Below are 23,441 nucleotides of genomic sequence, written 5' to 3' on the forward strand. Positions count from 1 at the left end.
CCTGCGAACACATCCTCTCTAGCCCTCCCAGTGCTGCATATGCTCTAGACAGTCTAGTCTCTGCTGCTCTCCTTAGAGCAAACCTCGGTCCCGAGAATACCACCCCAAGATATGTATATGCATCTGTGTATTCCACAGTGTCTTGACCATATACGAGTGTAGGTGCCGATCTCCTGACCCACTGCGGTGTAGTGTTAAACACCATAACCTTGGTTTTACCAAGGTTCACAGACAATCTACTATCCTCCGCAAAGCTGTGTAATGCATCCAACTGTCTCTGCATGCCCTCTGGTGACTCTGATATCAACACAATATCATTAGCATATAGTAACAAAGGGATCCATGTCCCTGCTAGCTGAGCACCTCTGTCGCCTTCTCTGTCAATGTAGTCAGAAACCTCATCTACATACATACCAAATAGTGTAGGGGACAGAGGACACCCCTGCTTCACACCAATAGTGGAATGCACAATGTCATAAATCCCCTCAGGAGTGCGTACGTGGCCAATCACTGAGCCGTATAAAGCCATGATCCCCCAAATGATCTCTGTGGGCACTCTCAACTCTTGTAACCTACGCATCAATCTGGCTCTCGGTACTGTGTCGAATGCTTTGCGGAAATCCACAAAGCAACAATACATCCGTCTCCCATGTGCCCTACCCTCCTTAATAATGGCTCTGAGTGTAAGAATATGGTCCAAGGTGGAGAAACCCCTCCTGAATCCAGCCTGTCCTGCTGCTCGTATGCCCTCATTTTCTGCCCATTTACTCAATTGCTGCTCCAGGATGGACACATACAACCGTGCTAATGTGTGCCCTACCATAATAGTACGGTAATTCCCTGGTACCTTGGGATCCCCTGCTTTAAAGAGAGGTACAATAGTAGATAAACTCCAAGACGTGGGCAGTCCCTCACACATGACCCGGTTAAACAACCGCACAAGAACCTCTGACAATAAATCTCTAGCATGTATCAAGTGCTCTGCCACCAAACCATCATGATCATATGCTCTCCTAGTCTTCATCCTGTCAATGGCCTTCTTCACCGTCTCAGTGGTAAAGAAGGTACTGGTGTTTGGGCATGGCTCTGGGGGGTTTGGTAGAGGCGGTTGCCTCGATATTGTATATAATGATACTGCATACCGACCCCAAATTTCGGGAGAAGTAATCACTGGGGGGGGGGGGGGAGAGTGCTCATGGAAGAAACTCCAGGCCTCCCCTGAATCTCGACTCAAAAAGAGTTGATACAAATCACGTTCCGAGACTGTTTATATGTGATCACCCCAAGTACAAGCTCGCGCTTCATCTGATCTCTCATCTCTCTGCACTCATCATCATACCAACTATTTTGAGGTATGCTCCCAGAACGTCTTCTCTGATCTGGTCGAGTATGTGGGTATGCCTCTGCTGCTGCCCCATGCAAGATCTCAGTCAATAGAGTAGTAATCTCCTCCACAGTATAAACTGGCTCGGTTGTCCACATCCGTCTGTAAATCTCCTCTACATACACCGAGTCGGTCTCTGGTGTAAAAGCATATCGTGTGTGTGCAATCCTTTGTGGTGTCTGAGAAGCACTGTACTGGAAGGAGACTGAAAAAGTCAAAAGAGCATGGTCCACTGCTATTCCAACAGGTCTAGATCCCACACTAAGATCCTGAATACTAGAAATGAAGCTCGGTGAAGTCATGACATAATCCACTGTACTAGCCCCATGTCTGTGTGGAAAGCATGTAAATCCCCCAGAAGAAGGAAAAATCTCTATTCCATCAAGTATGGCCAAACCATGCATAGCCGTCATCTCCATGAGATATCTCCCATACTCTGTATGCTCCCTATCTGTTGAGTGTCTGTCAAGCCCCATCTCCGAAATATCCACTTCTTTGAGTATCTCCTCTGAGGTATCATAGAATACCGTTTGGGAGTTGGCCGTCCTGGCATTAAAGTCTCCCAGGAGAATGATATCTCCATCTCTAGAAAACTCCCATATGTCATCATCAAGTATAGAGAAAGGAGATTGTCCTCTGGCTGAGGCATAGACTGAAGTACTAGGGGGAAACTAACATATAGCAATATATAAGAATCTGCCCGTCCCAGCTCTTAGTCTCGCCCACATGTATCTCGCCTGGTCATCTCTTCGAACTATGTGTAATAGTGGCTGCAATTCCTCCTTGAATAAGACAGCTACACCTCCTGAACCCCGGCTCCTGTGCTGGGATCTTCTACAAGCTGTTTCCCATAAATAACCAGTCACACGTGGCATCAACTGTCCAGCCATCAAATGCGTTTCTGAGTAAAAAACAATGTCTCTATCTCTGAAGCTATCCTCAAAAGCACTCACATCCAACCTATAAGATCCATTACAATTCCATGCCGCCATCCGGAGTGTGGTCCCATAGGTCTCGCACCGTCATGCTGTGCGCTTTTCCAAAACCACTACTTTCCCTCCTCTATAAAATGCAATTTTTCCTTTCTCCCTTGCTGCCTTAATCTCTGGCATCAACTCTTGCATATGTGTTATTTGCGCCAAAGTAAGGTCATCCCCCATGAATATCCCTGTGTTCTTAAGTGCTGGTCTCTTCTTTAGGAATTCCTTCCTTGATTCCATAGTTGGGAATCGCAAAATAAGTGCTTTCTCTTTGACATTTCCCTTTCCGTCAATTCCTTTCTTTCCTACTCTCCAAGCACCTGTATGCGTAGGTTCCGGGATGCCCATGCGTTGCAAGAGTTCCTTCATTTCATCCTCTACATTTCCAGTGTCTTTGATACCTGTAATACGCACATGTAGGGCTCTATTCTTCCTCTTCTGTTCCTCTTCAATGGTCATATTGATGATGGTAGAAGTCTGTACGGCTTCTGGCATCTGGGCCTTTCCTTTCTTTGCACCCGCAATCCATTTTTCTGCTTCGTCAACCTGCTCTTGTGTTTTAAAAAGGTGCTCCGCCCATGAAGAGGCCGCTTTCGAATTTTGCTCTTCCCCTTTGTGCAAAGTTTCCACTTGCTCCTTAATTTCCTCAAGCTCCTTCAACATCGAAGGCTGATTTTCCCTCTCCATTTTGGGCATAATCTTGCAAGCTGCAAGCTCCGCTTTAAGCTCTTCAATCGCTGCATCCTTTTCCTTTATGCACTTTTCCACATTTGTCTTCCAGGCATCAAAGCTTGCAATTGCCTCATCTAATTTTTTCTGCATAATACATTCCATAACATTCACTTCTGCCGGCACTAAATTCTGCATCTCCCCTTTCAAGGATGCGTACATCTCATCATGTTTACCAAGCATCGCTTCATCCAATTCTTTCCTCATATCTGCATACATAGAATTCTTATAGTTATCCGCATTTGCATACATCTCTTTCCTCATATCATCTCTCATAAAGCTGAGCTCTGATTTAATCATTACTTGAATTCTTTCCATTAATACATCATCCTTGACTCTGATGGTTTTCCCTGCCCGTAGAGAACCCGGCGAGAGTATACTTTCTTTGTTCCTCCGCTTGAAAGTCGCTTGCATTTTTTGTGGGGTGACGAAGCTACTTGTATCATCCAACTCATCTGGTTGGTCCATCCTCCGAGAGAAAACTCCCTTGCTGCGTATTTGCTGCTCAGCACGTGGTCGTCACTTGCTCTCTGCTCCTTGTGCGTGTTACTCAGGCCAACACACAATCGACACTGCTCAATCCAACATGCGGCCTGCTGAACCTCAAAGCTTGCACACGCTTTACCTGCAGTAGACTGTGTGCACGCGCACTGAGGTGCTGAGGATGCAATGGCGAGCTTGAGTGACGATGGTCCTTTGTGTGTTTGAGGGCTGCTCCAGCAGGCGATATTCAGCTGAGGTGCTTGCATGCATGTCTTACATGCGACAAATGACAGATTTTTGCAGTGTTATTTGATAGAAACCTTCAACTCGAGTAAATTGGTAGGTGCAAACATGCAGAGACAAGCTTCGATGCTGTTCGTGTGGCAGGCTTGTTGGAAACTTTTCCTTGCACGCTTCTTAGAGAGAGAGAGAGAGAGAGAGAGAGAGAGAGAGAGAGAGAGAGAGAGAGAGAGAGAGAGAGAGAGAGAGAGAGAGAGAGAGAGAGAGAACAGATTGTACGTTGGTTTCGTGTGTTTGATAAGGCACAAACTCAAAAGCCTTGGGTTTTATTATGTGGGACATTTTGAGGGTCACTTAACTAGGGGTGGTTCACACCCAAGGTATAAAAGAATGAAGAAATACATATGAGAGGTGTCCAAAAGGGCCTTTAGACCCAACAAAAAGAGGGGGTGCCTTGGGTTTTTGCTACTTTTTTTAATGAGATGGCTGTCCACTTATTAAGTGGGCGATTGGTTTACTTTTAAAAACGATCTGAACCTGCTAAAAACTCAACAAAACCTTATAAGTTGAAAATAATGCTTATACACTCACAACGTAGGCGTCCTTGGATGTAGTCTCATGCACTAATGCAATGCTAACATTGACCTCTTCATGGAAAAGCATTTGCTTTCCCGAAAAGCAACTGGCTTTCTCAGAAAGCATCCGTTTTTTCCTCAAGGTTTCCTTTGAATCCATCTTTATTCAAGTGCTTGCTCATTCTTGTGCACAATTCTAACACAGTTCGGAATTTCCTGGACAATGGTGGTATTCTTTATCCACGTAGCCTCATGCTCCAAGGACATGGCAAGCCATTCAAGCATGCTTTTGCTTAATGTTACGTGACATCTTTATTCCAAATACAATTTCTAGCAGAATGGGCTAACTTGAACATGATAGCCACGAAACTATGGAAGATTATAGTTAAAAATTCTGGGATGTCTAACTTTCAGTTTCCTTTTGGCAAAAGTCTCACCTTGAGGGTTCAGTGTGAGGCTGAGCGCTATGCTATAGGATTACCTTCTCCACTCCAAGGGTATAGTCTTTCAAAGCAAGTGAGCATTATGCTAGAGCTTATGGACCATGGTGCCGTCGGCTTTTAACTTAAGAAGAGAAAGCTTGTCTTTGCACTTGAAACGGTTCAAGATTAGAATTTGAAATTGAAAGCAAATGCTTTCTTTCTTTTCAATTCTTAATTTCTTAAAGGGACACATGCTGCTTTCATTGGGAAATAGCATTTGAAAGGAAATGCTGAAGCTTCTTGCCCCTTGAAAGCACCGTCTGCGGGTAGGACATCTCCCATCTCGTAGGTTTGTATGCCTAGCTTGGTGGCCAACTCTATAGATATAAAATTATGAGTAGAACCGGGGTCAAAGAGAATATTAAAAGCATCATGTTCTCTTACCTTTCCGCAAGCATGGCATAGAGGAGATCGAGCGGTTTTTCTTACAATATCAGACTTGATCTCATCCGATCACCTTTTTTGCTGCACCTTTGACATAATTATCAAGGAAGAGTAGAAATTTGAATACCTATCAGTTAACTGAGCCAATAATTGTATGGCAGTATCTTTAAAGCTATTCCGCTTCTTTGCACGATTCAGCTATGATGCTATCATATTTGTGTAGCCAACTTTTAAGATTGTTCTGTTGTATTGAGATATTTGTTCACTCCATCCTTTTAAGATCCTCCTTATGTACCCATAAGGTCCTATTTTACTCGATTCAGGCTCATTTATCTCTTGTGAAATAATACATACTACAAATTGAAGAGCAAGCAGTAAGTTCAAAGTAAAACGGCACACACAGGATATATTGTGTCTTTCTGATTTTATTTTTTTTCGTCATGAAATCTTTGAAATGTGCTAATTATTCCTGTTTATTTCAGGATAATAACAACTTGCGAGATGCATTAAAATTTTCTGCTCAGATGCTTGCAGAGCTCAGAACGTCCAAGCTTTCTCCACAAAAATATTATGAGCTTTGTATCCTTTAATCAATAGATGTATCTCATGTATAACTCAAGGGTGTGCTACTGGTAATTTTGGCTCATTATTATTGAGGGCTACATTTTCTGTCAAATCCGTACATTCATTTGATTTGTTAGCAAAAAAACTGATGGTTTTCATGAAATGCATTAGGTCAATCACAAGCATTTTAGAATTGCCTTTTTTAGACAAAAGTTGTTGGGCGACCAATCTCAAACATTTTGTGGGATGTCTTCCTTACTTGACTTTTGTGGATAGTAATTTATAGTTAGAAGTGTTTGAAAATGAATCGCCTTGATTACTTCTTGTAAAGCATTTTTTTATCAGGTGTAGTGTTGGCATATGGCACGTTTGTCTTAACATGCAAAAGATATGAAAACATTTGATGAACTACGCATGTTGGAAGTTTTTTTCAGAGAGGAGACAAAACGGGGCTGCACAAATGCCTATCTATATGAGCTTGTTCAGCATGCTGGCAACATTTTACCCAGATTGTAAGCTTTGTGTTATGAGTAAGAATCTGAGGTGGTTTCATTCTCCTGCAACTTATTAAGAAGATGTCTGTTGGTTTAGGTATCTTCTATGTACAGTAGGCTCTGTGTATATAAAATCTAAAGATGCACCTGCAAAAGAAGTGCTCAAAGATCTGGTAGAAATGTGCCGTGGGATACAGCATCCTATTCGAGGACTTTTTCTTAGAAGCTATTTATCTCAAATAAGCAAGGACAAGCTACCAGATGCAGCTTCAGAGTTTGAAGGGTGAGTCTCCATGTGTTAATTTGTTTGCACAGACAGGTATCTTTTGGCAAGGGTAGTCTGACTAAATTTCCGTGTGCTGTCTTTTGCAAGGCTTTGTTTATTTGTTATGCAAATTTATTTTTCTCCCACATGCATGAAAACAAACATTCTCATCTCTGCAGGGAGGGAGGAACTGTTGTGGATGCAGTAGAGTTTGTTATTCAAAATTTTACTGAAATGAACAAGTTGTGGGTCCGAATGCAACACCAGGTTAGGTTTACTTCTATTGACTTATTGCAGATAGTTCTAGAATATTAGGTTTGACTAGTGATCCATAGGTTAGGGCCTGGGTTTTCCTGCATGCGCCCAAGAAATAGAGGGGCCCCAGTGAGCTAAACAATAGTTGTGCTCATGCAGGCAGTGTTGTAATGTGGTGATCCATTCAGTGGCAAGCTCCCATTTTGGAAGTTTTCTGGTCTGCAGGGGCCTGCTCGGGAGAAAGAAAAGCGGGAGAAAGAGAGGAGCGAGCTACGAGATCTGGTATGTACGTCATACTGCTGAAGAGCAAGTCCAAAGTTTGTGAGCTAGATCAAATTGTGCCTCATCCACTGTAGGGGCATGCATGTTGGCTGGATGCCAGACACTGACATGCATGTACAAGTCTGTTTTGCTATTGAGTGTAAACGGCTCAAGGGTTTTTGGCATTCTGAAGGTGGGCAAAAATCTACATGTTTTGAGCCAACTGGAAGGTGTTGATCTCGGTATGTATAGAGATATGGTTCTTCCTCGCGTTTTGGAGCAGGTCAGCAAGTATACCGAAAAGGGTGCCGTATTGCTTATGAGGTACAATGATTCATAGCTATTGCTGAAAGAATGAAGTGTATTTTTTCAGGTAGTCAACTGCAAGGATGAGCTTGCCCAGTACTACCTGATGGACTGTATCATCCAGGTCTTTCCAGATGAATACCATCTTCAGACATTAGAGACCCTTCTTGGGGCCTGTGCTCAGCTTCAGGTCTAGAATCTTTCACTATTTTATTGAGCATCCTTTTTATGAGCTGTAAGTTGATTGTGCCTTCCGGTTGAGAAAACAGCCAACAGTGGATGTGAAAACGGTCATGTCACAACTGATGGAGAGACTCTCAAACTATGCCGCTTCTACACCTCAGGTAAAACTTTTATCTCGGCAATTTTTTGAAATAGACAAGATTTGACACTTGAATTTAGCAGGTGCTTGCTGATTTTTTGCAAGTGGAGGCATTCTCAAAACTGAGTGAGGCTGTGGTAAAGGTATTTCTGCAATAGTTGTTTAGTCATGGTTCTGAATACATTGAGACATTGTTTAGCAGTTGCTTTAGTGTTTGTGTCAATCTTCTGCCAGGTGATAGAGGCCCAGCCAGATATGCCTCTGGTCGGGGCTGTTAGTCTGCATGTATCACTCTTAACGTTTACATTACGGGTTCATGTGGATCGCTTGGATTATGTGGATCAAGTGCTGGTATGGTTGCTCTAAAGTAGATGCAGCTCAAAAAGACCTATGGGTTAATTTGTTAAGCTGTGACTTTAATGTACATGCAGGGTGCATGTGTGAAGAAGCTAGAGGGGGTAGGCAAAGTGAAGGACAGCAAAGCAACAAAGCAGATCATTGCCCTTCTCAGTGCACCTCTTGAGAAATATAACAATGTTGTGACCGTATTAACACTTACGAACTATCCAAAGGTCATGGAACATCTTGACTATGGGACAAATAAGGTTATGGCTGTTGTCATCATTCAAAGCATTATGAAAAATGGCACATTCATCATGGAAGCGGACAAAGTGAGTGAATACGTGAGTTTGCGATTTTTTGTACGCAAATTTTTGTTTGATGTTACTTACATTCCTCCGTGTATTTAGGTTGAAGCACTTTTTGAGCTTCTCAAAGAGATAATTCAAGACAGTGATGGTGCTCCTACACTGGATGAAGTAAAAATCTGTGCTTTGATTGCATTTTGGGCAGATGCTATTTGCCTTAACGTAGGACTTTGGTGCTACCTTTTCTGATTGATGCAGTTGGTTGTGCACTACAACTTTACAGCTAGATGAAGAAGATTTCATGGAAGAACAAAATCTAGTCGCCAGACTTGTGCAAATGCTAACAAACAAAGACAATGATGAGATGTTTAAGGTGAATGGTATTGACTTGTGATAATCAATTAGTTCATTTTGATAATGGTTCCTTCTACATTCCTAATTGCTTTTGGTTTTCCTATGCATGTTGTTTGTTCATGTGGATGCAGATTCTTCTAACTGCCAGGAAGCACTTTTTGAAGGGGGGTCCCAAAAGACTTGGCTACACCCTTCCTCCCCTAGTATTTTCTGCACTTAAGGTTAGCTCGTCCTTTGTATGTAACATGAAGTCCAAGTAGAGCTATCTTGTAACTAGCTTGTATGGCACGACAAACACAGCTTGTGAGGCTACTGCAGCAGCAAGGTGAAAATAGTGAAGCCGAGGAAGGTGCTGCATCTTCTCAAAAAGTCTTCCAATTTTTACTCCAGGTGAGCAAACTGCACAGGGCATCAAACCACTTCTGTTTTTCGTAATACTGATAGAAGAATGGGTTTTACAGACTGTGGAAGCACTATCTGCTGTTCCAGCTCCTGAACTGGCTTTGCGTCTATATCTGCAATGTGCAGAGGTGAGATTGCAAGCCTGAGGTCCTCTTTGTGTAACAGTTGTAACTTTGAACTTTAGAATGTTAATAATTATAATGGAGGAATTTTGATTGCAGGCGGCCAATGATTCTGATTTGGAGCCTGTTGCTTATGAATTCTTTACACAGGCTTTTGTGCTGTACGAAGAAGAAATTGCTGTAAGTTCAGTGTAATAAGGCAGCTGTTCATCTCTCGCTAGAGCTGTAATCATGAAGTTACGGAATGTGTGTTGAACTCACACACTACTTACGACTGCACGTTGCCATAAGCTGTCTAAATAGATCTGTCATATTGCTAATAGGCGTTAGAGGGGGTGAGACTAGATTATTTGTTAAGTAGTCATGAACTATTTTGTTTAACATGTCATGAACTAGAGGGGGTGAGACTAGACTATTTGTTTAAGTAGTCATGAACTATTTTTTTAACATTTCTAGTCTCACCCATGAACTAGATTACCATGAACGAATAGCACAACATGTTGACATCTAAATCCTATCAGAAGGTTATCTCGTATTGTTAGTAAGCAATTAGTTGGATTATGGAGGCTATATCAAAAGTTGCATTCACAGTAGTGGCGAGAGAGAGAGAAATTTGGGTACAAGCTAAGCTTACCTCAACAACCCTTCCATTATTTAAGCTTTGTTTACACAGAGTAGCTAGCCAAAGAGTGATAGACATGGGTTCTACAACAAACAGAGAGCCTCCTCTTTGGTGTACATAAAGCAGATACATTACAACCCTAAACAAGGGTGTAGGTACAAACAGAGATCTTGAAGTACATCACTATCACAGCCAGAGCAGAAATGTGTAACTCATTGAATGTTAAATCTTACATGACACCTCTTCTTGTTGGATGTAGCAGCAACATAGGCACCTACAATAGTCTTCTTGTCCTCTGTAGTCAGCTTCCTTTCCTCTTCTTGAAGGGAATACTTGACGTCATGTATCCTTGAGGATAGTCACAATATGTTCATAGCTTGAGCGCCTTGCTTTGAGAAGCACTGCAAGGTTTCCCGTCTCCTACAATGGAGCTTCAATGTAGATGAGTTGTGTCCAAATGCCCTTCAGCTTATTGATAAGGCTTTTGTACCTGCGTGGTTAATTCATAAAACTGTGTCTTCAAAGAAATTCTACTATGCTTAGCCTTTGCTCCCAACAAACTTTCTAGAATTGCCATGCTTGTAGTGTGGTCTCAGCGTGTGGATCAGCATGGGTGCACATAGTTGTAATCTCTTCTGTTTCAAAAGATTGCAACCATGCACTTGATCCCATTTGAGGTGAAGTTGCTTGTGGGAAATCGAGAAAAAATGAAATCTCCAGAAGAAAATCGAGCAAATTGGGGTAACAAAGAGGTGTCCGGAGCGTAGGATAAATTCACATGTTGATGGAAACACTTACATGGTGTGTACAGCTCGTGGTGAACCTCCCAAGTCCAGATCCCAAGTTTTAGGAAAGGGTGGAGTAGGGATTGGAAGGTCATTTGACCGGCCAAAAAGTGGTGATAACCGCTTTTTGTTTGATGTTTGAAAGGAGGTTCTTGTCCTATAAGGCTAGATTTTAATGTCAACCAATGTGATCAAAGACCATATTTGTCTAGCTTAGGTGATCAAAGGAGTAATAAGGAAGGGTGGTTAGGAAATCGATGGTGGGCTGTGATTACACTTGTGGGATTAAGCAATGTTGCATTCATAATGAAATTAACGTTAAGACTCAGGAGACAAATAGAGAGCTTGATTTCTTATCACCTTCATGCCAAGTAAAGACTTATATAGGCATGGAGGGAGTAGGTTGGCTGACGTCATATGTGAGGTATGTAGAGCATCTTCCATTACATGTGGTACCTTGAGAGTGTGACAGATGAGCTTGGGTTTAAGACTTACCCCAGCACATTTAAGTGGATGAAACTAAACAACGTGCAAAGTATGCTTGATGAGCTAGAATACTGTACATCACCCTAAGCTTTCAAAATATAGCCATCAGAGAGTTATCTCGTATTGCTAGCAGCCATGTGAAACCAGTATGCTGTAGATTGAATATTATCTACCACGTCTTTTCTGAGTGTAATACAACAGGGATGCTTTGACATATTAAGTAGTTGCCACTGTTTTCTTCCTTGTCATAAATAATTTAGCAGATCAGTAATCCTTTCAGAACATCCATCAATTTTATTGTCTACTAGGGTTTTTGCTAGAGCTAATGATGAGTCTTGTTGGAACAGGACTCCAAAGCACAGGTAACAGCAATTCATTTGATTATCGGTACACTTCAGAGGATGAATGTCTTTGGCGTGGAAAACAGGGACACACTCACACACAAAGCAACTGGGGTCAGTAACTTAGAAGTTGTTGCCCTATTTGGAATGCAGTCAAGGATTCAAGATGCTAATGGTCGGTCTTGTGCAGTATTCTGCAAAACTTTTGAAGAAGCCAGACCAATGTAGAGCAGTTTATGCTTGCTCTCATTTATTTTGGGTGGAAGTTGAAGGAGGCGTCAGAGATGGTGAAAGGTAAAGTGGCATTGCTAGTTCATTCACGTATCATGAAATCATATGAATAGTAGTGAACATTTCAGGATTGATAATACTTACAATTTACCCTTCCAGGGTCTTACTTTGTCTAAAACGTGCCTTGCGTATTGCAAATGCTGCTCAACAAATGGCAAGTGTGACAAAGGGAAGTGGCGGCCCAGTCACTCTTTTTGTGGAGATTTTGAACAAGTGTGTATCCCTTAACTTCTCGAGTTTTGTTTTTTTTGGTTTTCTGTGTAGTGTTGGACTAAGAATCCAACCTTCTGATATTGTCTTCTGGCAGGTATCTATATTACTTTGAACACGGAAATCAACACATAACCAACAGTGTTATCCAGGGCCTCATTGAATTGATTGTGACTGAACTGCAAAGTGAAAACACTACCCAAGATCCTATGGTAGATGCTTTCTTGGCCAGCACTCTGCGGTACATTCGCTTCCAGAAACAGAAAGGAGATGGGGTGGCTGAGCGATATGCTGCAATTGAAGTGTGAGAGGCTTAAGATTTTTTTCCCTTTCACCAAGAGGGTTAATACCTGCAAAAGTGGAGCTCCATGAGCTGTGCAATTTGTTGGTACTTTCTACCCAATATACACAAAAGTGTGGGGTGATGCGGAGTGCTGGCCCAGGTTAGCATGCAATAAATGCAGGTGTAAGGGCTATCCAAATTTTTGTAAGCTTTCAGGATTGTCTCAGTTGACAATAGGCCATTTGGACAGCTAGGTTGGATGTGAAGCATAATGCGCTGTAGAAGCCAAGTTTTATTTTTCCCAAAAAAAAAAGAAAGATGTTGCTTATATCACAGGGTCTATCTTTATATTTTCTTGTTGACCTTAACAGTTTTTGCACTTCTGTTCTCATGCCATGCCATCTTATTGTTTTTCATCGACACTTGGAAGCTGTTTTTGTCATGCCCAATGAGTACCATCGTGCACATTTGTTTGTGGTAACTAGTAATGAGCAGTGAAATGTGGATTATGAACTTCATGTTTTCTTGCTCCGCAAATAATTGTTGGTGGCTGCATCAAGTTATTGTGTAAACGAGTGCAACACCCGCCTTACGGACGGAAAAGGGCCTCAGAAGACATCTTTTTGACAACACACAAACACACACTCTCTCTATATCAGCTATTCTTGAGTCAGGACTCGCGTGAGGCGTGGCGGCTCTTCCATGAGCAATCCCCCCCCCCCCCCCCCCCCCCCCCCCCCCCCCACCCCCGCTATTTCCTCCACAGAGACCTGGGGGTAGTATGCATCATCTTTGTACACAGTACCTGGACAGCCGGCCCTCCCCAACCCCCCCGATCCATGCCCACACGCATGTGTCTTTTTCACCGTTGAGATGGTGAAGAAAGCTATTGACAGGATGAAGATTGGGAGAGCATATGATCATGATGGCCTAGTCGCTGAGCATTTCATGCATGCCAAAGACCTACTAGCAGAGCTTCTAGCAGTTATGTTTAACCGGGCCATGTGTGAGGGCCTCCCATACTCTTGGAGCCTATCTAGGATCGTACCTATCTTCAAATCAGGAGACCCCATGGAGCCTGGGAATTACCGCACTATTATGATTGGGCACACACTGGCACGGTTGTATGTATCCATTCTCGAGCAACAGTTGAGTAGATGGGCAGAGAGGGAAGGGATACGTGCACTTGGGCAGGCAGGATTCATGAGAGGCTTCTCTACTCTTGACCATATCCTAACACTCAGGGCCATCATCGAAGAAGGTAGATCTCATGGGAGACAGATCTATTGTAGCTTTGTGGACTTCTACAAAGCTTTCGACATGGTACCCAGAGCTAGATTGATGCGCAGACTACAGGAAATGGGAGTACCCACAGAACTCATTTGCGGAATCATGGCATTGTACAGATTAGTAGTAGGGTATGTACGCACCCCGGAGGGACTTTCTACACCGGTTTACTCCACTATTGGGGTGAAGCAGGGTTGCCCGCTCTCTCGTACTCTTTTCGGTATGTATGTGGATGAGGTTTTTGACTACATTGACAGCGATGGGGATAAAGGTGCTCAGTTGGTAGGGACATGGATTCCATTTTGGTTATATGCTGATGACATAGTATTGATCTTCGAATCCCCATAAGGAATGCAACGTCAATTGGATGCTTTGCATACGTTTGTCCACGAAAGTGGGGAAAACCAAGGTTATGGTGTTTAATACCACCCCACAGTGGATCAGGAGGTCAACACCTATATTCACATACGGCCAGGAGACTGTGGAGTACACAGACGCTTACACTTACCTTGGAGTGGTTTTTAGCGGACTTGCATTCTCACTCAGAAGAGCAATAGAGACCAGACTTACTAGAGCCCACGCAGCATTGTGTAGATTGGAGAGGATGTGTTCGCAGGTTCAATTTCAGGAGCTCCGGACGAAGCTTTGGCTCTTTGACACCTTGGTGGCTTCAGCATTGCTCTATGGAACCGAGATATAGGGACCTTCATTGGATCACCACGGGAGGTCGGGTCGCTCAGACGGATGGGGGAACATGGAGAAACCTCTCGCCTATATGATCTCGCGGCTCATTAGAGCCAAGGCATCAGTACCACGGGCCATTATCCGAGCAGAGCTAGCGTCCCCCCCACTTGTGGTGGAGGCGCTCACCAGATCAGTCTCCTTCATGAACCGCACATGGGCACTTCCTAGAGACAGATATGCTCGCATAGCACTTGAATCCTCTCGACAGCTAGCCATACAAGGAGATACAACATGCTTGTATGGGGAGATGACATCATGGTTTCAGGCACATGGGTTCAACATAGACATGTTGCCACCATTCCAGTACTCATTGGATGCACCATCTCTCACTCTTACACAGTCAGAGATCACCAAGCTCATCCGCCAAGACCTGACCTAGCTAAACACCAGGACGACATGGATACAACCAGCACAAGAATTGGGCACGAAGATGGCTGTGTACAGAGACCACCTCCTCCAACTTACGGAAGATGGTTTTGTGGCGAGACCCAGATACATGGATACCCACTTGTCTCATGGGATACGATGTGCTATTGGCCAGTTACGCACATCTTCTCACCAATTGCGGATTGAGACTGGGAGATACAGTGGAGTACCAGCAGAGGACAGGACATGCCCCTTGTGTAACATGGAACTTGAGACAGAGCTACACTATACATGCCGCTGCCCCGTCTACTATGAGATACGAGGCCGCTTCCATTGCTTGTTCAGAGAGGGTTTTGGACCACTCTCAAGAGTCATGGGATACGAAGATGCCTGGGTTTGTTCTTGCTCGAGGCTAGCCAGTCTCAAAGACGGATCACTGACTTCTTCAGAGCAGACACGGGACAGCCGCAAGAGCCACTCCCACAACAGAGCTCCCCCCCCGTCTCACACCAGAGGCACACTGATTGACCGAGCAATTGAACTGGGGAAATCCAGGCGTCTGCGACTACGAAGAACTACACAGCACGACGAAGGCTACGATAGAAAATTTGGAGCACGTTGGCCAGGCATACACGACGCCTGGTCAGACTACTAACCATGGAGGAAATTGATGAGATTCGCCAACGACTGATGCTAGATCTCTTGTGATTCAACTATCCCAATAAACCGCCCATTATTCTGCTTAGTTTTTTGCCTGACTCACATCGACCAACTTAGGACCCCATAGTATATATCTTTGTTTTGTACTGTTGTTAGGTTATTTTGTTACTTTGACTTTGTATCAGATCCACCACTTTGTAACTTTCAGGTCTCATAGGTCATTGTGGCCTTTTGAAGACATTAATATAACATTTCATTTCATCTCTCTCTCTCTCGCTCTCTCTCTCTCTCTCTCTGGTTGCGCGCATTGTTTAGTGAGGCTCTAGAAGTGAAAAGCTCCTGCCATGTGTCAAACATATAAAGCTCCCTACTTTTAGGGTGTTCAACGTCCTTTAGTATATAGTAAGATGGTCAGTGCTTTGAAAGGTCTCTAAACAAGGTGAAGATCACGTAGATATGTTAAAACATATAAGCCCCCTGAAAAAGAGTGCCTTGATGTACAGGACCGCCATTGAATTTGGAAACTTCCGATCGAAGCAAAAGGAGAAGAAATAAAATCATCCTTGTAAATGTTTGAAAAGATATAGTATTTCAAAGAACTTGCTGAAATTTTGAATTTTATATTAAAATAAGCTTCAAAGGAATGTACGTCTATTTCAAAAGACTTATTTTACTAAGGCTAAACTAAAGAACAAAAGATGAAAGAGACTAGCTCATAAAGCGAAGACCCAGCCTTTCAGAATGACATGAATTCTTTCAGGAGATAGATGATGTTTCATACTTCTTCCCTATGGCTTTGCGACAAAAAGGACACCTTTCTAGTACCTTCATCTAATATTGGAAAAACCCACAATCTTTTTGTTATCTTTGGACTACCGAGTTCCAAAAGAACCCCCATTGTCAAGATGAATTGACCTTATTGTAATTCATGTCTCTCAGAAGACACGACGTTACCTTTTAGTACCTTCAAGGAAAGAGTTGCATTTTCTTGGAGATCATAGGTAGTAGTGTGCAATAGTGAATAAGTGACTTGTTTTGTGTACTAGATCCAAATAACTGGCATACGTAGCTCTTCCAAGGGGCTTTGCCTCAATTTTGTAATCTTCATATATTCCACTTCAATTAGTGCTTAGAAGCAACTCAAAAAACTTGCCCATGAAGAACTATTCTCATTATACTCTCGGAACAAGAATGTAAGGAGGAGCCATGAAAATCAATGAAGGTAAAGGGTAAGTTTTAATCATTACATGGATGATTGCACGCACCAATTTGGTGGGATGAGTTGTCGCATGTGTATGATGATGCACATGATTATGCAAACAAGGGATTTGTGCCACAACTTAGCAAGAGCAGGCTTGTAGTTGCATTTCAAAATCCTAGCTCCATCTACCCTAAACTTGATGAGTTACTCATATATTATGCTATATGCATCAATTTGTTAATGATGATCTTGATTACTCTTTGTAGTGGCCAGTAGCCATGACAACATACATGAACTAGCTCTTTAGTAGCTCTGAATCATCCTATACTATGGCTTTCCATATGTGTTCTTTACAACAAGGGTGTGACTCAGGTAAGATGGAGTAAAGCTGAGAGTATGGTAGCTACTTGAGGAGTCTAGTTGTGAGAATGCTTGCCCCTGTCTTTTAAGAGGAGATGTTAAACTTGATGGTCTCTAAGGTGTGGCTTGCCAACCTCTTCCTCTTTGACCATGGCCTACATCACCCCATCCTCTTTATGGGGGTGTGCTCCTTCGTAGGGAATATTGCCATTCTGATGTAGCAGTCCAACTTTGACCGTGGGCTTGAGGGTAAAGGTGATATTCTTCTTGAGCTTTTGTGGCAAGTCACGTCATGAATAGAAGGGTAGACTTAGTAGAGTCATCTATGAATGTTAGGTTGTAAAGTGCCTCCCCTAGAGATTTGACATGCATAGATTTGCATAAGTTTCTATGAACAAGATCTGGATGGCTTCTAAACTCCTCATCTAAAGGAGCTGAGGTCAACCTAGTCTGTTTTCCATAAATGCAATGCTCACATAAAGAAAAATTAGAGTAATCTAACATGGGGATATAATCAAAACTTTGCAATACCTTCATTCCTTTTTGACTCAAATGTCCCAGCCGGATGCCGCAACTTTGTAGAGGTTAGCTCGGCTACAAAAATAGAACTCTCTTTCACTCAAAAGACAGAGTGAATACAATAAGCCAAATTTCTAGCCTTTAAGTATGACCAAATTTCCTTTCTTTTGATTATTTGAAAACCATGTGCGAAAAGAGTAGTGTAACCCAAATTGTCTATTTTCCTACAAACATCAAACTCTTTGTCAATTTGGGTACATGTCTAACACTTTGCAACATAAACTTGATTCCATTATGCGTACAAAGCTTTATGTCCCCAAAGCCGTCTATATCGAGCTGATAAGAATTACCCAACCTCATTGTACCATGTGTAGCAGTATATGTGGAGATTCACTCTTCATGAGAAGTCACATGAAACTAGCACCTGAGCACACTATCCAATGCTGGGCATAACACTCATCAAGAGCTAACAATGTATCATGACTCAAATTCGAGGTGAAGATCAACACATCTGATGTCTTCATCACATCAAGAATAGTCTCAACAGCTAGAGACTCAACAACATTAAGTTCTTTTTATCTTCATGGTGCTCTTAGGTGTGTCAAAATTCACTTTTTCTTTGCCTTTGTCACGTTGCAATGCACAAAAATCCTTCTTCAAGTGTTCAATGTTCAGGTTGTCATGGGATTTGGGTTCAAAACGTGAGCCAACGGGCTACTAGCTGTAGGAAAATTGAGAGCCAAGAATTTCCGTACCTCACAATATGTTAATTAGAGTTTACTTGGTAATGCTAACGATGCACAAAAACCGCTTGAAAATTGATAATACTGATGAAATTGATGCAGAATTGTTGAGATAGTGTCGTTGTTACACAATTCAATTGACGATTTAGGAGTTTAAACTCCCCTTACAACTTTCTCCGAGCCGTCAACAGCTCCGTGATTCTGCAAAACGGGTTAATTAAATCTAAGCTTGTGTTGATGATCAAGATTTCTCCTATGTTGGGCTTCCAGGTTCAGTCCACTTAACTTCATCCGATGGTCTTCTTGTGCCCTACCTTACCTCCCTTCAATTTGCTTATGTAACTCTCCTTGCTTAGATCTGAAAGCGAGACCGAGACATCGAGTTTCTTCCCCTTGTTCATGCAGAGAGAGATAATCTCTTTCTTTCCTCCCTTGCTCGACCAAGAACGGGGGAGAGAGAGAGAGAGAGAGAGAGAGAGAGAGAGAGAGAGAGAGAGAGAGAGAGAGAGAGAGAGAGAGAGAGAGAGAGAGAGAGAGAGAGAGAGAGAGAGAGAATGGCTTCCTTCTTTGTTCAAGCACGAGAGAGAGAGAGTGTGTTTTCTTGTATCTGAGAGCGAGATTGAGAGAGAGTGTCTCTCCTCCTTGAGGTTCTGAACGGGAGAGAGCCTCTCCTTTCCTAGCTCAAGCACGAGAGATTCATGTGTTCTTTTCCTTGCTTAAGCAACGTGAGTGAGTGCCTCCTTTTTCCTTTGCTTAAGCACAAGAGAGAGAGAGTTCCTCCGTCTTGCTCATGCCACAGCTCATGCAACGGCTCAATGTTCCTTTTCTCCTTAATACACAATACTCTTCTACCCCTTCCCCCATGTTCCTTGCCATATATAACCCTCCCTCTATTTTAGCTTTCCTCCCTCCTTTAGCAACGACGGTGCCGTTGTTGCTAGGGAGCATAAAAACTATCCCTTGATGATGTGGAAACGGGTAGGATGATCAACACGAAATTTGCGGGGCCGAGACCGTGCGCGCTAGCAAGCTAGGTGTTTTCTCTTTCTTGCTCGGCGTCATGCGACACCTCCTCTGACCAGCGCAAGCGCTTTTCTCTGTGTGTGTGTGTGTGTGTGTGTGTGTGTGTGTGTGGATCCCTTGCGTCCCTCTCTGCCTGCACGCCATGGCTTTCTTTTCTTCTTTTTCCCACTCACTGGGCTAAGCCCTTACAGGCGGCATCCCTTGGGCCGCCGACTTTTGGTTGTATTTTGGTTTGCCACACCCTCTTGGGTGGCCTTTGAGCCTATCCCCTTGGGCGGTTGGCTCCCCTTGGGCACCACATTTGGTATACATATCAGGCAAATCATCATTAAGCACAACATTCAATAGGAATTCCCTTCACACTTGATGAAAATCGACCAGAGCTCCTTGCCATAGCCGTGTTGGGCATCCCCCGCAATCATTGCATTCCAAGAGACGACATTCCGGACACAAAGCTCTTCAAAAACCTTATGTGCTTTCATAAGGCACCACATTTGGCATATAATTCACTCAAAGCATTTCCTTGCAAACCATTGGATTGCGTAACAATTAGCATTATAAGTTCAGATCAAAGCATTGCCAAGCGCACTGATAACACAGATATTGAGTAAAGTAGTGCCGAGTTAAAATCCTCTCGCATCTATAATTATTAGTGTACCACAAAAGATAAAGTTCCGAAACTTGGTCGTTCAAAAATTCCTAGATGGCACACCGACCGAGCCGACGAGACTGGTACGGAACTGGCTCTCGATGAAATTTTAAAATGGCGATGCCTTGGTAACCGTAATTCCGATCATTGATCTGAAAATACCAAAGCGCTCCACAAAGTGAGCACTTTAAGCCCATGCATTCACTTTATTTCTGTCATCTTAGCTGTAGTTGCCTAATCTGGTATGGATCTGCAATTGACTCAAACTTCAACCTGTCATAACTTTTGCATCATAGCTCCAATCAATGAGCCGTAAAGACAGACCAGTAGAGCACTTCAAGCACTACAATTCTAGATCCTAAACTCCCATATGTTCTCACTTTAAGCATACTTTTTTTTAGCATCATCAAGACATCTATTTGCCCTTTTAAGTTGCATCATCTGACATACATTAATCATAAAGGTAGCTTGTTACCAAGCCCTGAACACTGATCATTCATCAAGTAAGCTTCAAATAAGCTCGACATGTATCTTTTTGGTATCTTTCTTAGCATGGGAGTAGAGCCGCACGACAACGTTCTTCATGTCTCTTCCATGACTCTTGCTACAACTATGACCATGCTGCCTTGTCTTGTCACAGATGCCACCAGTCATATACACATCACCATGACCACTCGCACCAAGAGACTGACGTCTAATTTCCTTAGTGAGCAACATGCCCATAACATCACTGAACACTAGCTCTCAGCCAGGTGCTCAGTTACTTATGGCTTTATTGAATGTATCCCATGACGATGACGATGAACATAGCAAAAAGATGGCCTTAATCTTATCATTAAAGTTAAGACCTTTGAAAGTAAGATGTAAAACGACATTGCTGAACTCATTCAAATAAGAGCTACCATTGCTGCCTTCTTTCATATTCATGAGCATAAGTTTCTTCATGAGAAAGACCTTGTTTGAGGCACTTTTACCATCCCATGATGCACATAAGGCATCCATAAATCTTTGGCATTGGTCTTATCCATTATTGTGAAGTAAATGGATTCACCAAGGTGCAGGCGAATGGTCGCCATAGCACACTCATTCAAATCTTCGCATTGATCATCAGTGTATGCATTCTCTTTTTTGTTTCGCAATGGTGCTATCAAATCCTTATTAATCAACACATCATGTATACGCTGCTTTCAGATTGCAAAGTTTATACAGTCAATATTCTTAATCATCCTTGGCCGTCAAACTTCTTAATGTAGTACTCATCCTTGTCCGAAGCACTACTAGCAACCACATTTTAAGAGAATGTGACCAAAACACTTATGGCAAAATCTATGAGAGAATTTTGATAGATTTTTCCCTGTAACAAGAGAAAATCTCAAAAATAATATGCAACAAATCGCTGTGTGAACAATCAAGTATGCCGAGAATGCATATGGAGGACTAGTAGGAAAAATCAAGTAGAGTCTCCTCTGTTCAGGGAACGAGATCTCAACCCAAAAAATGTAAGACAACACATAAATAAAATCAAATGTTCTCAGAGCATGAAATGACATAAAATGGTAGTATAAACCACTAATAGAGTACGGATGACCGCCAACTCGACGTCAAAAGCACCTATACTCATCTATACATAACCTATGGCGAGGCCACGAATGGGGATCTCTAACAAACTAATCCACCTCACACTACGTAACCTCGCCCCCAGTGCTCGACTTTAGAAAACCTCACGGAATGACCATCACAAAAGGTTAGGCAGACTCAATGACTAGCCGCAGTCTCAGAAAGAACTCTTTCGTACTAAGTCTCAAAAACGACCAGATAACTGTCAAAATATGAAGCCAAATCAACTCCACAAGCGACGTACAATGGCAATAACCGCAACTCAATATACATGTAATGGTAGTCACTGATAGTGTAGCATGATCCATGCATAAACATACCAAAAAGAGTGCAAGAAATCTATATTGATACCTCTCCCTACTGGAAGTGAAAATTGCTCTCAATAGAGGAGAAACACTCATAAGGTGATAACACACATGAACCACACGCATAGAACTGATACTGAAAACCTCCCACTAAAACAGTGGGAACCCTATCAAAATCTTATGAAATAGCTACCAATGAAGCTAGAATTTGTGAACCATAGACAACTGCTAAGCATGTAACCACAAATGCCATACATGTGCCAAAATGAGTATAGCAGTAACAAGCTCTATGAAAATAGCAGAAGACATGTACCTATGACTCTTTCTCCACCTGTACTTGTAAGTTGACACGACTATGTTGAAAATTAGAGAAAATAAATCTTTGAACCACATAGAACATACATCAATACGCACTCTTGTGTGTCTCAAAACACTGCTCGCCAAAGATGCGAGTATGGGGATGGGAATGCTCATTGATGTCGATGCCGAAAGCGTCAAAGGAGAGTCGATGTGCTCTCTCTCCCTTCCTCACTCTATGCCAAAGTCGCCGATGCCATAAAGATGAGGAAAATCAGCGAGGAGGTTTGATGCCGAAGAAGGTCCTCCAAAAACTAAAAATCAGGGTGTTGTGTATTACACAGAGCCTCACTTTGTACACACTTCTCTATGCCAGAATGCCGAGAGGGGCCACCCGAGGGCTTCCCTCTCTCTTCTCTCGCTTCTTTAATGTGTGTGTGTGTGTGTGTGTGTGTGTGTGTGTTGTTGCACACACACCCTCTCTGCTAGACTACACAGACAACAAGAAAACACCAGAGCTCTCTCTCTCTCTCTCTCTCTCTCTCTCTCTCTCTCTCTCTCTCTCTCTCTCTCTCTCTCTCTCTCTCTCTCTCTCTCTCTCTCTCTCTCTCTCTCTCTCTCTGTTGTTTTGTTGTGTTACAGAGCTCCTTTTTATTTGCCAACGCTATTGCTTGCAAAACTCCAGTGTTACTACAAAAAAGAAGTTCAACTCTACTACTTTCTTAGTGATTGCACTAATGTAAAAGGAAACCTCCAGCGTTGCTTAATGTTTAAGCTCCAGCTCTACTGTGCCTTCAAAAACTAACATTGCCTGTGGCAATACTATGAAATTTAAACCAAGCCGAGAAGCTTCATGTCTTTAGACTTTTGAGCTCAAGAAATTGACCGTACCCCTGCTTTAAAGTATGCAATCTCAGGCTCGTTCCAAAGCTTGTGCACACGCAAGGAGAGGATAGGGAAACCACCGTAGCTCTTTGTGATATCACTTGGTGAGTGCGAGAGAGGGAGCGTGTGTGAGTGCGAGCAAGGGAGGGAGCAGGAGAGGAGAAAAGACATAGATTTTGGTGGAGCTCTCAATGAAAAAATCTCACCACTCCTTATTATTCATTATAACCAAAGAATAAGGAGATTGTCGAGAAAATATCACCACTCCTTATTATTCATTACCTCATGTACCATCTCCTCACCATTTCACTCACAATTGGCTTAAACCCTAACACTTTGAACATGTAGTACAATGAAAGGGAGAACAAGGCAGTTGGTGTAGTGGCATAACAATCTTAGTTTTACCAAGCACTTTTGCAAAGATATGCCCTCTTACTTGCAACCAATACATATCAAGCTAGTAAACATGTGGAACACAGGTGTCAATAGAAAACCTACTTGTCATCGATGTCTACAAA

The 23,441-nt window shown here is 42.7% G+C and overlaps 1 protein-coding gene across 1 annotated transcript in view; it reads left to right on the plus strand.

Annotated features, from left to right (window-relative positions):
- The window catches only part of LOC147432447 (vacuolar protein sorting-associated protein 35B-like), a 62,570-nt gene extending 49,975 nt beyond the window's left edge, over positions 1-12,595 (plus strand). The window contains exons 2-22 of the mRNA XM_086492398.1: positions 5,740-5,836; positions 6,210-6,333; positions 6,413-6,598; positions 6,760-6,847; positions 7,061-7,117; positions 7,290-7,379; positions 7,470-7,592; positions 7,672-7,746; positions 7,808-7,867; positions 7,959-8,075; positions 8,156-8,395; positions 8,474-8,542; positions 8,655-8,744; positions 8,857-8,946; positions 9,026-9,115; positions 9,187-9,255; positions 9,349-9,429; positions 11,490-11,597; positions 11,674-11,777; positions 11,874-11,987; positions 12,082-12,595. Coding sequence (XP_086348524.1) covers positions 5,740-5,836; positions 6,210-6,333; positions 6,413-6,598; positions 6,760-6,847; positions 7,061-7,117; positions 7,290-7,379; positions 7,470-7,592; positions 7,672-7,746; positions 7,808-7,867; positions 7,959-8,075; positions 8,156-8,395; positions 8,474-8,542; positions 8,655-8,744; positions 8,857-8,946; positions 9,026-9,115; positions 9,187-9,255; positions 9,349-9,429; positions 11,490-11,597; positions 11,674-11,777; positions 11,874-11,987; positions 12,082-12,292 — 2,283 coding nt within the window. The 3' untranslated portion in view covers positions 12,293-12,595. The remainder of the gene's footprint in view (positions 1-5,739; positions 5,837-6,209; positions 6,334-6,412; positions 6,599-6,759; positions 6,848-7,060; positions 7,118-7,289; positions 7,380-7,469; positions 7,593-7,671; positions 7,747-7,807; positions 7,868-7,958; positions 8,076-8,155; positions 8,396-8,473; positions 8,543-8,654; positions 8,745-8,856; positions 8,947-9,025; positions 9,116-9,186; positions 9,256-9,348; positions 9,430-11,489; positions 11,598-11,673; positions 11,778-11,873; positions 11,988-12,081) is intronic.
- Positions 12,596-23,441: the final 10,846 nt, after the last annotated feature.

The sequence above is a fragment of the Adiantum capillus-veneris genome, chromosome 20, assembly GCF_014529385.1.
Source record: "Adiantum capillus-veneris isolate H3 chromosome 20, ASM1452938v2, whole genome shotgun sequence".
Classification (NCBI taxonomy): domain Eukaryota; kingdom Viridiplantae; phylum Streptophyta; class Polypodiopsida; order Polypodiales; family Pteridaceae; genus Adiantum; species Adiantum capillus-veneris.